Source organism: Actinia tenebrosa, unplaced genomic scaffold, assembly GCF_029948245.1.
Source record: "Actinia tenebrosa isolate PJP-AT-01 unplaced genomic scaffold, QUT_ActTen_1.0 PGA_scaffold2__45_contigs__length_23673736, whole genome shotgun sequence".
Lineage (NCBI taxonomy): Eukaryota > Metazoa > Cnidaria > Anthozoa > Actiniaria > Actiniidae > Actinia > Actinia tenebrosa.
The window spans coordinates 1,624,786-1,640,148 of NW_028292579.1; the positions used below are offsets into that span (position 1 = coordinate 1,624,786).

Consider the following 15,363-nt stretch of genomic DNA (forward strand, 5'->3'; position numbering starts at 1 on the left):
TCGAACTAGTGACCTGAACCTTTGGAACCACTGTGGTGAAAAGGGACGCGTTAGTAGCATACGCCACCCATGCTACTCTAAACAACCATAATAACTACATCATTATCCTTCTTTCCTTTTCACTGGTGTTTCCTCTTTCTCCTCAGCGAAAAAAAATCAATTTTTAAAGAATATGACACACTTGCACATCTCTGTACTATGTTATCAACAGGCTGGGAGCTGTAGAGACAAGAGAAGCAAGCTTAGGAAACAAAGCATAGCTGAGTGTTTATCTTGCTTTTCGATTGCTCTACATGCTCTACATGCTCCCAGAGTATTTATATCACAGTAAAGAGACATGCCCCTGTTTTATATTGCTTTCATAAGATATTTTTGAACAATTTTACACGAGAATGTCTCTGTCCTATGATATGAACAGCTATTGATATGTATAGCTAGCCAATCTGTGTGTGTGTTATCAAATACATTTAATAAGTATATGTAATAGGACTCCATGCTGTCCAATTAAGAAATAATTGGACGAGGAAAATTCTGAGGACTGACAAAATTGGATGAGGCCATAGGCCGAGTCTAATTTGGCAGTCAGGTAACCGGCAGTCAGAGGAATTTTTCGAGTCTAATTATTTCTTGATTGGGGAGCATGAAATCCCATAACCTATTAATTATATAGCTGCCTAATTAATCCCATATCAACAAGACCTGTCCAATTAAGAAAATAATTGGACAGTTACCTATATGGGATTAATGAGAAGCTGTATAATTACTTTAAATAATTGTATCAAACGAGTATTATTTCATCATCAACTTTATTGCACTTTGCAGAATTGATTTTTTAACAATGGAACATAATATTTTTTTATCCAGCAGCTAAAAAAAACCAGTCTGCCAAAGATTAATACACATCTTATGCATACTCTCCTGCTTTATAAATAATTTTTAAATACTTTAATTCCATATTATGCATAGAGTAAAGGGATTTAACCCATGAAATAAAAAATACTAGTCAACGTGTAATAGTCAAATAGACACAAAAGAAAACAATGGAATTAGGGTCCACTAATGTGTATTAGTCTAATATCTATTTCACAGGTTAATGCCTTCACTCTATGCCTTATCTGAACTAGCTAACACATATTGCAGCTGTTATTAAATTACTCTTATGAAACATATTAAGATAAAATAGTTCTACTATATTCATGGTCTGGGATGGAGTAGGCCCTTTGCAGCTTAGTAATCACGTGCTGATTAATTCACTAAGAGCAAATATTCCCATGGGTGAAACATACTGGTGAGCAAACAAACTTTCTACAACCTGTTTTGAGAGATCGTAATAAAACTGCATTTCGTAACACACTGGTTACACATCGTTTCATTCAGTATTCTTTACAAGTAGCTAAAAACAATCACCAATTTAAAGTAATTTTAAAAATTTGCTTTTAAATGCAAAGGGTCTATTGGTGGTTTGCATGATGTCGTCATTTGACTCCCACTACAAAAATGTCTCGCGAATTTTCTTTCTTTTTCAAATTTGTATTTCCTCATGAGAATAGTAAGACAATTGGTGCTAATTAACTGAACAAAAGAAAGTAAGCAAGGGAGTCTGGTAGTTGGTATCAAGCCCAGCCTTGAGGCCTTCGTTTCGTAGTCACTCAATTGAATTTAAGAAAGGTCTATAATTTGACAAATTCTTTTGAACAAGCGATAGTGTAAAGTTATTGTGCAGCCAATGAAAATGACCTTACAGGGGTGTGGCAAGGCCCCAGGAATTAGGGGGCAGCACCCAGAATAAAAAGCATTTTAAAAAACATTTTGGCAATACAGAATTAGCAGAAAAAAGAAACAAACGTCCTTATTCCGTCAATAAGCCTGAAGCGAGATGACGTTTTACCCCCGTCTCTAGACCATCATCCTTTTCACACTGCTTTTGTTCTTTAATTATGACTATTGTTCCTGTATTCTCTAAGGAATCAAAAATTTTAATATGAAAGAATTTTAAAAACTATTATGGTATAGAGTCGGGGGTAAAACAGGGGAAGTGCCCCTTGTGCCACACCCTCCCTACGCTAGTGCCTAACACAGGACCATGGCAGTCTTCGCATAATGTCTCTACCATGCATTTTCCACAGTCACACAAAAAATCTCTTTTCATACTCTAATACTCTAATAATGATAATCATCTAATAAAATCTATATATTAATATTGATAATAATATGATACATTTAGCTGTCGTAGCTGCTGTTATTTACCATGGTGGCCTTGGTGGTGACGCAGGCCTAGTTTTGTCTGCAAGGAAACATAAAAGGAATAAAATACTTCTTATTTTCGAGTAAAAGAATTAACTTTAAGTTGTTCTTTATCACACAGTTTTAACATTAGAAAACAATGAAGAATTTTACAATAACTGACAAATTTCTTGCGCGCTGATTGGTTAATTTTTATCATCAATAAGAGGACAGACAGATAAAGCTGACGTCAACGAGCGTGCGCTCTTTCCGTTAGTTGTTTTGATCAGTAAAAATGAGAAGTTTTTATCGTTTTTGTTATTGTAAAAAACAAATTGACATCAGATTTTTATGTGTCTGTCCTCTTATTGACAATAAATTTCGCCATCACATTGTCAAAGTAGTATGCGGATCCACTCGACTACGCCTCGTGAATCCACACTACTTTGACAATGTGATGACGCAATTTATTGTCAATAAGAGGGCAGACACATAAAAATCTGATGTCAATATGTTAAATAGAAAACACGTGCCCATGCTATGTGCTGTTATAAAGCACGTGGAGATTGGCAGAACACAAGAGAAGTGTCAGGAGTAGCATGATGCATAGCGGAGTGCTTCTCCGCAATTCTCGAGTGTTCTGCCAATCCCCAAGTGCTTTATAACTCTACACAGCACAGCAAGCAAGTTTTTTATTTCTCGTATAAAATGCAAAGGGGCGTGCATGCTTTGTGCTCTCATAAAGCATGCGCTTCCAACCATTCAAAATACAAGATTTATAACAGTTGTTTTATAATTAAAGACAGAACACTATTTTGTACTAATTAGGGACAGACCATTAGATAATTGAGGGGGTACGTAAATCCCCCCAAAAAATATTGAGCAAGCACTTCACCTTCGAAAAATTACACGTTTCACAAATATAGAGTGCAAACAATTAATCCGTGAAACACTATTAAATTACTAAATAGTACAAAATAGTGCTAATTAAACAATAGAAAACGATGGAATTTGCATGAAATTGTGCTATTTAGTATTACTATAGTTTCACGGTTATATTGTTTGCACTCTATATATGGCATGCACTCTAGGTGCGAGAACTCTAACTTTATCAAAAGAAGTATGTAGTATACATGTGCTAGCAAGCTTTATTTTTCCTCCTACTTCAACCGCCATTCAAATAAAATAAAAATAATTAACAAATTAATAACAATAAAATTTATAAATTTAAAAATAGAATCCTTGAAAGAGTACTCAAATAATACTAAATTTATATTTACAGCTATTTCAAAAAAGGTTGAATACTGAATACTGAATAGTGCATTCCAAGACCGCAGTGCATTGTTGGTCATAGTGACAGTGTCTAGAGTTGGATTAATAATAATTATTTATTCTATTTTTGGTGTATTCCATCTGAAACAATATACTAACTACATGTAGAGAGTTAATTGCTGTATATTTACTTTCTAACCCTTACCCTAAACCCTTAACTGTGAGCTTGGAGCGCAAGACAGAATTAGAGTGCTTTTAGTCACACTGTTGAATAGTTAGATAAATGTATCTAACTTAGATAACTATTTGTTTAGCTGACGTCACCTAAAATAGTAAATGTGTTGTTCCAGAAAATATCCATACCCCACCAATGAGGGAATTTGTAAAAGGAACCCCCTTGCCCAGGAATTTTCTTCCATACAAACTTTGTAATTTTGTTTTTTCTCTGACCCCCCCCTCCCCTCCAGAATTTCCAATTTCCACTGTGGGTGGGATATGGATGTTTTATGGAACTACACTGTCAATTCAGGCCAAAGTAATGGTCATGTGAATCTGGGAGTTTATCTTTACCAGAGAATGATTAAAGAGACAGTTGATGGTATCATCATTTCCCCCCCTAACCATAGTGATGTCAACTATTCAACACTTTGACTAAATTCACTCTAATAGACCTTTCCCAAATTCACTCGGATGACCACGAAACAATGGTTTGAAGTCAAGACTGAACTCAATTCTTTTATTCATCAAGTTCAACCTCGACTTTAAACCATTTTTTCATGATCAGTCAAGTGAATTCGGGAAAGGCCTATTTGGTCAAGTACTCTTTCTTGGATTTCTTTTTCAAAATAAATTTCAAAAACTCCCTGTTTTATTTACCTATAGATACGCTGGTGGTTACTTGCCTCGTTCTCCTTTCTCTGCTGCTCTTCTCGCCACTGCCTTTGTCTCTCTTCAAACTCGGCAAGTCTTTGTTTGGTTTGTTCTAGACTTTCACGCATTACTTTGTCTTCTTTCTGTGAGATAAAATGATAAATTATGATTCATAATAATTATACTCATAAAGCGCAAATTGGAATAAAACATTCATCTGCACTAGTTCACCATCATCATCACGATCATCACCACCCATCATCATCATCATCATCATCACCATCGTCATCACCATCATCATGTATCATTATCATAACATTGTCATGCATCATTATCATCATTACCATCATCATCATCATCATCATGTATCATTATCATAACATTGTCATGCATCATTATTATCATCGTCATCATCACCATCATCATCATCATCATGTATCATTATCATAACATTGTCATGCATCATTATTATCATCATTACCATTATTATCATCGTCATCATCACCATCATCATCATCATCACCATCATCATCACCATCATCATCATGTATCATTATCATAACATTGTCATGCATCATTATTATCATCATTACCATCATCATCACCATCATCATCACCATCATTATCATTATATTCTATGACTCATTACCTTTGCTCTTTCCTCATCAAAGTCAACAAACCCAATGCCGTCTAGTCTCTGTAGGTCTATCCACCCTTTGAATATCACACACACACCATTCAGGATGAAATGACTTTTGATGTGTACCTACGAATGAGAAAATAGTCATTCAATCATCAAAATATGTGATAATTGATTTTCAATACGAGTGGCTGATAGAGTGAAGGCATTAAAGCCGTGAAATAAAACATACTAGTCAACGTGTAATAGTCAAATAGACACAAAAGAACAATGGAATTAGGGACCACCAAAGCGCATTAATCTTTCTATTTCACAGGTAAAATGCGGTCACTCTATACCACTCCACCAAATGCAAAAAATAATTGAGACATATATGTTCTATATTGATATATATTGGCACATCCACCCCCCCCCCCCCCCCCCCCCCCACACACACACACACACACACACAACTTGGGATTAATTATTTTCAGCGTTATCTTTGTTCCTGCAAGCACCTCACCCTCAACCCTGGGGGTGTATTAAGAACGAAATACAATCCCCTGATAAGATTAAATCTAAAAAGTTAAAGGTTAATGTGTTTCTGTCAGTGACCAGGGCTAAAATATCCAACACCCTTGCCGACATGTCTTCTTGTCAGTTTCAAGGTGGTAAGGGGTCAATTTCAACACCTTGTTAGATTATCTTAGATTTTCTGTGTAGAGTTTATGACACCCGTATATATAGCTGGTAAAAGGAAGATATCTTTTGAGTGTATTATGGCAGCTGGGTCAAGCCTGGTTTGAGAACATGAAGTATTTTCAAAAAAAATGTATAAAATCTTGAAAGAAAGAGCTTAAAAAAGAATTGAAAATGAACATTAAGACCGAATTTATATCTATGTAAACAGTAGTAATATTAAATTTCAAATTTTTCCCCCATCTTTTTACAGTAAGATTTAAGATAAAATTTTGATATTGTTAATTCAATATATATACCTACTTGCAAGAACGACAACGTTCTTGCAAGTAGGTGTATATGATTTTTGTAATTTCGTTTTTGTGTGTGTGTGTGATTTCATGATGAATGTAGAGCTACCCTGTAGATATGTCATCATTAAACCGTTATTAATATTATTATTATTATACTATGAAGTTAACTCTTTGTGTTTAGAGAAAACTTTGGGTGGTAGTGGTTGGGGGGAGGGGGAGGGAAGTTTGCACTCTCATCTGTATAACTTGAGTACCAGCAAATTCTAAAGTTTTTAGAGTGCAAACGATTAATCCGTGAAACACTAATTACTAAATAGTACAAAAGAGTGCTAATTAAACAATAGAAAACAATGGAATTTGCATGAAATTGTGCTATTTAGTATTACTAAAGTTTCACGGTTATATTGTTTGCACTCTAACGACTTGGGGCACCACACATGAACCTAAATCTCACTAGATATTATTTCTACAAATTTATAGCTATCATCAATTCTTTGTTTTACTTCATTTTTTAATATATAATTACTTATTACAATATGTGTGAATAAACCAAAGTCTGTGAAGTCCTAAAAATCAAATAGAACAAAAGAAATAATACTCAAGTGAAAAGTGAAAATGTGGTCTGAAAATAGGGAGGAAACGTTGGTTAGTCCATTAAGAAAACTTATCATTTCTGGTGACATTCTGTTCAATGTCACTCAGAATTCACTAGTTATCAAAGCCAAGCCTCCTTTTTTTGATCTCATCATCATTCATGTAGCTGATTAATGCTATATTCAAGGAATGTCTCAGATGCTGAATAACTCGTACCCTAGCCCTATGTGTGAGGTCTATGACCCTATCCTGACGATACTGATAACCTACTCAATTATTTCTATCGCTTATTTCACATGGTCCCCTTAAGTGCATACTGTAAATCCATGAAAAAGTTAACTAAAGAAATTGTAGAAATTAGTGCAAAGTTTTCTAGGTGTATGCTCTACTGAGGTCTATTGAACTTACAAATTTATGCAATTTCTAACAAAGATTTTTACGCTAGCTAGCTTCAGTTTACAAACTATATCGTCAAAATGTTATGCAGTGCAGCATTTTGGGATCCAAGTTCACTATTTTTATTTACTGTATCAAGCTTATGCTTAAAAAAATAAATGAAATTAGAATAAACTGAGAAAAAATCGTTTACTTCCACAAATTCCAAATTCATAAATTCAGCAAATTTAACGATCCATCTTTAAGAATTTTCTGGAAACCTTTAACAAGGTTATAATATTGTAAAATTATTAATTAGGATATAGCAAAATATACTTTTTGAATTGCCTATAGATTCTAGACTTCTACAAACTCTAATTTATTACAATCCATCTTTGTCATCTTTCTTTAAATTTTTCTAAAAATTTCGGTTATCAAAGTTATTATTTGTAAAATTATTATTTAGGATAAGGTAGGAAAAAAATTTTTGACTCTCCTTTAAATTTAAAAAACCCTGTCTACGAACTCTAATTTTATTTAATAGTAAATATTTATTATTATTTTACGCTTATACATTAAGGTTGTTTATAAAATGAAAATTACGATAACTCGAGAACTATTTACCTTTCTCAGATTATGCAGTTTGATTATTTTAAGTAATTTAAACCTAGATTTTTCAATCCATTTTTACTTACTCTCTGTATATTAATTAATATTAATATTTAAAGCAAAATTTCTTCAACAGAATTATTCAACAGATACACTTTATGTAATAATAATTAGCAGAATGCGGTTAAAGAAATATCTAAGGACTATTTTTCGAAGCAATTAGCGATATTAAATGACTGGCGATGAAGAGGCGAGCTTATCAAATTTTGAAGTATAGATGAACAAAACCATCGTCACCTGTCCGGATTTTTGATTCCATAGAAAAAAAACAGCATTACCAAAACCTGAAACGATCAGGAAATCGAAATAGCAGATTTTTTTTTTCTTTTGTTCTTTCTTACTTATTTCGCATTCATATCAGCTTCAGAGCTCGCGTTCAACTGAATTGAACAAAATCTTCTTACCTCAAAAAATAATAAAATCACAATAATGAATTGATTAAATTTTCTAAACGATTCTTCTTTGAGTTATTTCAGAGATTTTTGTTTTAAGAAAGGAAATCTTTTTCGGTGGATTTTAGAGATGATAAATAAACCGAGATTTGAACCGGAAGTTAGTTATTTTCATATCTTGATATCGGAACTAGTGTGGTCTAGCGTAATTCCGTTTTCCCTCGACGCAAGTCTGCGTTTATTCCGGAACGTCTTGCTAACACGGTATTCAACGAACAATCGTCCTTACATAAGACCAAAGACAACTACTTTTCGAAACAACTAATTCAAAAACTAAGTGATTTGTATTGAAGGATTCCCCGTCCGTGTTGTAAACAATACGATGGGGAACCCATTCTACTGCTACCGGGAAGCCATTCAAATCTTTTTTTGACAATCAATTATGTGTCATTAATTATTCAATGCTTTCCACCCGTCGCACGTGCACAAAAATATCTAAACCTTTCAAAATACCTTGGGACATTTCTACTTTATAGATTTTACCGGATATATATTCCATGCCGAAATATTTGAAGTAAAGAAAAAATGTTGTTTTGTGACGGCTGAAATGTTTCCTGTGCCGATGATGGTGAGAAAGATGAGACAGCTAACACCGAAAATGCGGTTGCAAGTTCTATCCAGAAGGGCTGTTTTGAATAAACTCATTCGGTAACTTCATTAACCAGCTGTTTTAGAAGAAAATTGTCTAAAATTACTCTTAAAAGGAAATAAAAAATTAACTTCAAAAGAAACTGTTTTCCAAGAGTATAAAACATGTTTGGATTTAGTAAAAAGTTCAAAAACTATTACTAGTAACAATCCTGGCAATATTCCCAAAGCATCTAAAACTGAAATTATTGTAAACAAAAAATTCTCAAACCCGCAAACAAGGTAGATGCCGACATATGGTAATCTTTTTTTCAAAAAAAAAAATTCTTATTCATAAGATTTTCAAATATTTGTGCCCAAGATCATAAATACCTTTCCTGGCTCTCTCTCAAAGTCTAAATATTCCTTAGAAATACTTCCATCTTCGTTCTTTGGAAATGTGAGGATAAAATTTGTTCCCGAAGAAACATATGCCTAAAACAAGATTAGAAACTTGGTGAGATTTAGACTAATTGAATTTTTTTTAAATTCCAACCATAAGTACGACAAGTTTTTCTAAAAAGTCAGTTATGTATTCCTTACAACATGAGCTTGACCATCGCGTATTTCTGTCTGAAATCTCACAACTCTTTCTTCGTGCGATCTATCTCTGTATGCAGTGTATTTTACCTGGAAAATAATTCAATGATTTTTGAGATTTTCCTTTGAAGTCAAGATTGAAATTATTTCAGCGATTTCATAGTGAAAGAAGTTGAAAGAACTTGTCTTTACCTCGGATTCTCTCGCCAACTTCCTAAACGTCTCATCGTTTTCATATTTTTGTTTTTGTTCCGGGACGACTCTCGGCATCGTGGCAGTAATTACTAACTATTTGTCGCGAAAATAAACTTGTCGATCCCAACACTGGTGTTATTCGTCTGTTTTCCTCAGATCTCACTTCTTATCAAACGTATTTCTTGCCTTTTTGAAACTTCATACCTAAAATGACGAAACTTCCGCTGAGCAAGGCATATAAAATCATAATATTCGGGCCCCTCGACTAAAACGACCGAGTGTCACGCCTATTGTGTGACCTGTCAATGTGATGCCAAGTCCCTGTGATCTGATTGGTCTAGAGTGGAATCCTTCTGTTAGTACAATAGAGGCACGCGCCGTCACTGGTGTGAAACAAAGCTCCCCAAGCTAGCTTCTGGCTTGCATACCGATAGTTGAGCGTCACAATACGGGTGCGGTAGATTGGTATACTTCTGCCTTTGACCCACTTTTAAAAGGCCAAAGATGTTTAGGATTCTACTATTCACACCCCAACAATCCTCACCAAGGAATATCTCTGTTTTGTAAAACATAAACAGAACTGAGAGTTTGGAATTGTCTTTGGGATTCGCTTGAAATACTGACCCCAACTTCTTGTCTGCGACTACCGGAAGTGACTTGAATGTTGACTTGACAGTATTTCCGGTGTTCTAGCTTGGCGTCACGTACCACGATGCTGGGTCAGTGAAAAGGTAATTATTAACGAATTAGAAGTGAGGAACGAAAGCAAAGGAGCCTAAAATGGACATGAAGATTTAAAATTATTGGTTGGGAGTCATGAATATTTTTCTTCCTTCCTTCCTTCCTTCCTTCCTTTCTTTCTTTCTTTCTTTCTTTCTTTCTTTCTTTCTTTCTTTCTTTCTTTCTTTCTTTCTTTCTTTCTTTCTTTCTTTCTTTCTTTCTTTCTTTCTTTCTTTCAATTCCATTAACTTTATCTGTTTTTCTCTCTCTTATCCTAAATAGTTTTAGTCTCTTTTCCTTTTTTACCATTTCAATGTATTTTTCCCTTCGTTTCTATTTTTCATTTTTCTTTATCGAGGACCGCTGACCCGCAACCCGCAGATTCACCTCCATTAACCGCATTCCTTCATGTAACAAAATGCCGGAAGTCAAACAATCTTATAGTCATGAGACGACGGTGTTGTCGACCTATTCGAAGCAAAAAAAAGCTCTCATTATGCATAGTTTTTTTATTCCTGATCATTTACATCTTATATGGATTCCTTGACAGTATTAACCGAACTGTACCTCAAGGGATATCGCTAATATGGCAGAAGGAATGGAGTTGCCAAGCGCTACATGCTCGTCGTAAAATCATTACTAGACTTGTGAGTAGATAGATAGAGTGCACCAATATATCCGTGTAAATTTTTGTAAGAAATCGCACAAATAAGTAAGTTCAGTAGACCTCAGTAGATCGTAGACCTACAAAACTTTGCACTAATTTGTACAGTTTTGGTAGTTAACTTTTTCACAGATATATGGTTTGCACTGCACCTTTTATATTTGAGTTTTATTGGAGTATGTAATGCGTGGTATACAGACGTTATTTATAGCACGGAGGTTTAGTTTATTAAGTAATAGTTTATAGTACTTGAGAAGGAAATGAATAAATACGTGGAATATGTGAGTATACAGGTTACCTCGCTGTGCGAACATCCTGGACCGGAAGTAGCTATTTTTCTATTTTATGTGCCGTGAAAAGAACAATTGGAAGCCATTTTAATGCTATATAGGGATTTGTGAAGCAGTGATGTGTAAACTGACAATACATTTCGATGTAACAAGGAGAAGCCATTTCGATGTTACGTTGCTTGCGAACCCATTATGATGTTACGCGCCGAGAGTATGACTGAAACTCATTAGATAGTTGATGGGGGGGGGGGGGGGGGGGTTGCGTTAATCCCAAAAAAAATATCGAGCAAGCGCTTAAACCTCAAAAAAAATATCGTACAATCTCTGCTGCTAGAAGAAAAATATCTAACTGTACGCAAAAAAATACGTGCAAGGGTTGAGCCAAAAAATAAATATCATGCAACCAAAATTCCTGCAACCCCCTCATCAATTATCTAATGGTACATCCCTAATACAATGGCAAGCCACTTCGTTGTTTATCACGATGTTTAGTATAATCCATGCTTAAAGTCACTGCCGTAATTGATGCATTCCGGTATGAAAATGGAAAGCCACTTCAATGTTACGACGCTTAGTAAAGTCCTACCGTTGCGTTTCCGGCTGACGTAATAAGACCCCACTTTCCTGACACCGTCGAGGTCATGCTATTTCTCTCAAAGTGGGTGTACGTAAATTCTCACGGAAAGACAGTCATTGCCTGTGAGGGAGGTGGGTGTGTGGGCAAGATTAATGTAAATGCCAACATTTTGGAAGTGGGAAGGGGAGAATTGGGGTGGCAGGACTCAAAAGAATTGTTCTTGGGGTAACCTAGGTAGGGGAGGGGAAGGGGAAAGTTGCCCTCCCTTTTTTCCTTTCCTCCACCTTCCTAAATCCCTGCTTTGAAGGCTATGCTTGAGGAGGATTTTTTTATATTCAATGATAAAAGTGTTGGCTTCCTTTCAATTCAAAATAAATGAAGGATTTTGGTAAATTGGGCCTTAGGGTTTACTTGGGAGGAGGGTGATCCATCAGCTAGGATCTTCCTTGCAGGCGAAATAACTTTTGCATTTAGTTTACATGAGAACAGTACGAAGCAAAAGGGCCATAATTACTCACATTCACACCACAGAAGTCCCAAGATAAATATCCCTTAGCCCTAGTAGGCAAGTTATCTCTCCTTTTTCGTTTACATGTGTTTTGCTAGAGTCAAACACAATCCTAGTACTTTATAGGATCTTCCTATCTTTCAGACAGGAGGATCCTAGTACCCGAAAGAAGTCCTCAGATTCCCATGTAAACGCAATGTAATAAATGTATGCAGATAGGATAATTCACCTGCAGGGAAAATCTTAGCTGTTGGATCATCCTCCTCCCATTTAAACAGGGCCTTACTGACACTGCTGCTATGTTGACTGGAGTAAATTCTATCATTCATAGCCTCGCATTCAATTCATCATCATCATCATTATGATGCTTCATCATCTAGCATCATCGTGAATCAACATCATACATCATCATCATTATGTATTGTCATTATCTATGTGTATCATCATCATCATGCTTCATCATCATCATGTATCATAATCATCATCATCATGCATCATCATCATTATGTATCATCATTATCTATGTGCATCATCATCATGCTTCATCATCATCATGTATCATCATCATCATTCTTCATCATCATCATGTATCATCATCATCATGAATCAACATCATCATGTATCATCATTATCATCATTGTGTATTATTATCATCATGCTTCATCATCATCATGAATCAACATCATCATCATTATGTATCATCATCATCATGTATCATCATCATCATGCTTCATCATGTATCATTATCATCATCATGTATCATCCTCACCATCGATCATCATCATAATGATTTCAGGTTCAATACTTGCACTGTGCATCACTTTATTTCATTTTATTAGCTCATCCCTCCCTTTATTTAATGGCTTCTTCCTCTCCTTACAGTGCTCAGGATATTTCAATCATGAGGTTGGTGGCAACCTCTGTCATGATCTCTGCGTCACCAAGAAACTAACCTTATCAAGTTGTATAACACACAAAAACTCCACCTTCGTATTCACTGGGAAATGGAAACACAAAAAGGTGGTTTTTAAGAGGAAAGCAAGAACTCGAAGCTATGATTATGAAGACTCGAGGCTTTCCTATATCTTAGCTAATTCAGATAAAGGTAAGGCTGCATTCATAATGTATGGCAGAGGGGGGGCAGGTGAAAATTTAAAATGCCCAGAATAATTCTCAACACCCCCCCTTAAAGTCATGCAAAAAAAATACGATCCCCCCTAAGCAAGGCTTGTAGCTTCTTCCAAAAATATTTCATTCCCCCCCTTTTTCCTACCAAAATTTTGACGATACCCCCCTCAATTTCGCCTGCCCCAACCCCTCTGCCATACATTATAAACACAGCCTAAATAACTTTATTATTTATTTTAATATTAGTGTTTTAGTGGGGAAAACACTACTCATATTTTCCATGCAAACTACATCCGGGACCTCAGTGACAATAATTATTTTTTTTAATAAACTCACTAGTGAAGATATCAAAACATATTACAATGGGATTGGGGTGTGGCTGGTTATTAACAAATTCTTCATATCTCCATCCAGCCCTCCTCCGGCAAGTTAGAAAATTTTTACATATATATATATACACATACATAAATTAGTTTTCAAACAGCTATAAACTTTTTGTTTAGATTCTTCCAAGAAGCCATCATATTACCTAAAAGAGTATTTAAACTTTGTCTACGAACATATCCTCAATGAAGTCCACTTTAAAAAGCTACAAGAACAGAAAACCCCCAAGGATATTCTTACACTGTTGTACCATCCTCATCCTCTTACAAACTTTTCCTTTGCTGACATGCGAAGCCTCTGGCAGCTTCTCCAACAAGAGGAATTCATCAAATTACAACTCTTACAAGACATGAAGCATATACCAAGAGTCTATGGGTTTTGTGGGGTCTTTTATGCTGTCGAAAGGGTCAAAAATCTGGAAAACTATTTAGATGTGTTTTTTAAGAAGCTGAAGCCATGGACTGAGAGGGTTCACATAGCACAGGAATTGCTTGACTTGGCTAGAGAGTTCAAGAAAACCTCACTTGGAAAACTCGATCATTGCGATGTTCAGCCTGGTAATTTTGGAGTCAATGAAGACGGGGTAGTTGTTGCACTGGATATTGACACAGTGTTCACAGCTCCGCAGATGAAAGAGTATATGGCTCAGGGCAACTGCTCTGGCAACAATGATTGTACGTTCTTTGACTGTATGTCGCTTTGCGATAAAAAATCAAACCTTTGCACCAGTACCGTACTATCAAATAACTTACACATCATCTGTCGAGATTTGCTTGTGTCCATTTGGGCGGAGCCAGGTATATTAAAGAGGTCGCCAATATATGCAGCTAATAAATTGGATCCTATCTTAAATGAGTGTTCTGCCGAACCCAGGTATCCATGGAAACTAGGGAAAAGGAATAGGATTTGGAAGAGACTGATGGACCTACTGAATGAAGATTTGCATAAATAAATTATATTTTTCTGGGGTTTTTATGGTTCAAACAGCTATTTTTGATATTGTTTTGATTTTTTTAAACTATTTTTGTTAACAAAAAAAAAATATTTTTAAATTAATTTATATAAATGTTTTCAATAAATTAAGACACTTTGTCATATTTTTGTAGAGAAAATTTCTAAATTATGAATTTTGACATTTAATGTTATATCCTTTACAGTAAAAGACCTGGGAAACGAGATGCAATAAAATTATTTATAAATACAACTTTAATAATTAAAATGATTATTTTTGTACCAGGATTTTTGCTAAAGAATTATATTTGCCTCTGCACCCTCCATCCTACCAACCAACCCATGCACCCTGCATTATTACTACCAAACAACCCCTGCACCTCTACCCACCAACCAAACCATGTACCCTCCATCCCATCCATGCACCCTCCATCCCACCCAAGTGCAATCCATCCCACCCATGCACCATCCATCCCATCCATGCACCCTCCATCCCACCCAGGTGCCATCCATCCCACCCATGCACCCTCCATCCCACCCATGCACCCTCCATCCCACCCATGCACCCTCCATCCCACCCATGCACCATCCATCCCACCCATGCGCCCTCCATCCCACCCATGTGCCCTCCATCCCACCCATGCGCCCTCCATCCCACCCATGCACCCTCCATCCCACCCATGCACCCTCCATCCCACCCATGCACCCCCCAC

At 35.8% G+C, this 15,363-nt stretch overlaps 2 protein-coding genes across 3 annotated transcripts; one reads left to right on the forward strand and one right to left on the reverse strand.

Annotated features, from left to right (window-relative positions):
- Nucleotides 1-789: 789 nt before the first annotated feature.
- LOC116297405 (core-binding factor subunit beta) lies at nt 790-9,709 on the reverse strand. Of its 2 annotated transcripts, none has more exons than XM_031705626.2 (6): nt 9,426-9,709; nt 9,237-9,323; nt 9,027-9,128; nt 5,015-5,131; nt 4,398-4,508; nt 790-2,284 (listed from the first exon to the last, which is right to left on the reverse strand). In XM_031705626.2, the coding sequence occupies exons 1-6, from the start codon at nt 9,501-9,503 to the stop codon at nt 2,240-2,242; spliced, it is 540 nt and encodes a 179-aa protein (XP_031561486.1). In that variant the 5' UTR covers nt 9,504-9,709; the 3' UTR covers nt 790-2,239. The 2 variants fall into 2 exon arrangements, with proteins under 2 accessions (XP_031561486.1, XP_031561487.1); XM_031705627.2 differs by having other exon boundaries at nt 4,372-4,508; nt 9,426-9,707.
- An 844-nt stretch (nt 9,710-10,553) lies between these two features.
- On the forward strand, nt 10,554-14,938 carry LOC116297404 (divergent protein kinase domain 1C). Its single transcript, XM_031705625.2, has 3 exons — nt 10,554-10,795; nt 13,070-13,292; nt 13,819-14,938. The coding sequence occupies exons 1-3, from the start codon at nt 10,595-10,597 to the stop codon at nt 14,649-14,651; spliced, it is 1,257 nt and encodes a 418-aa protein (XP_031561485.2). The 5' UTR covers nt 10,554-10,594; the 3' UTR covers nt 14,652-14,938.
- The last annotated feature ends 425 nt before the right edge of the window (nt 14,939-15,363 follow it).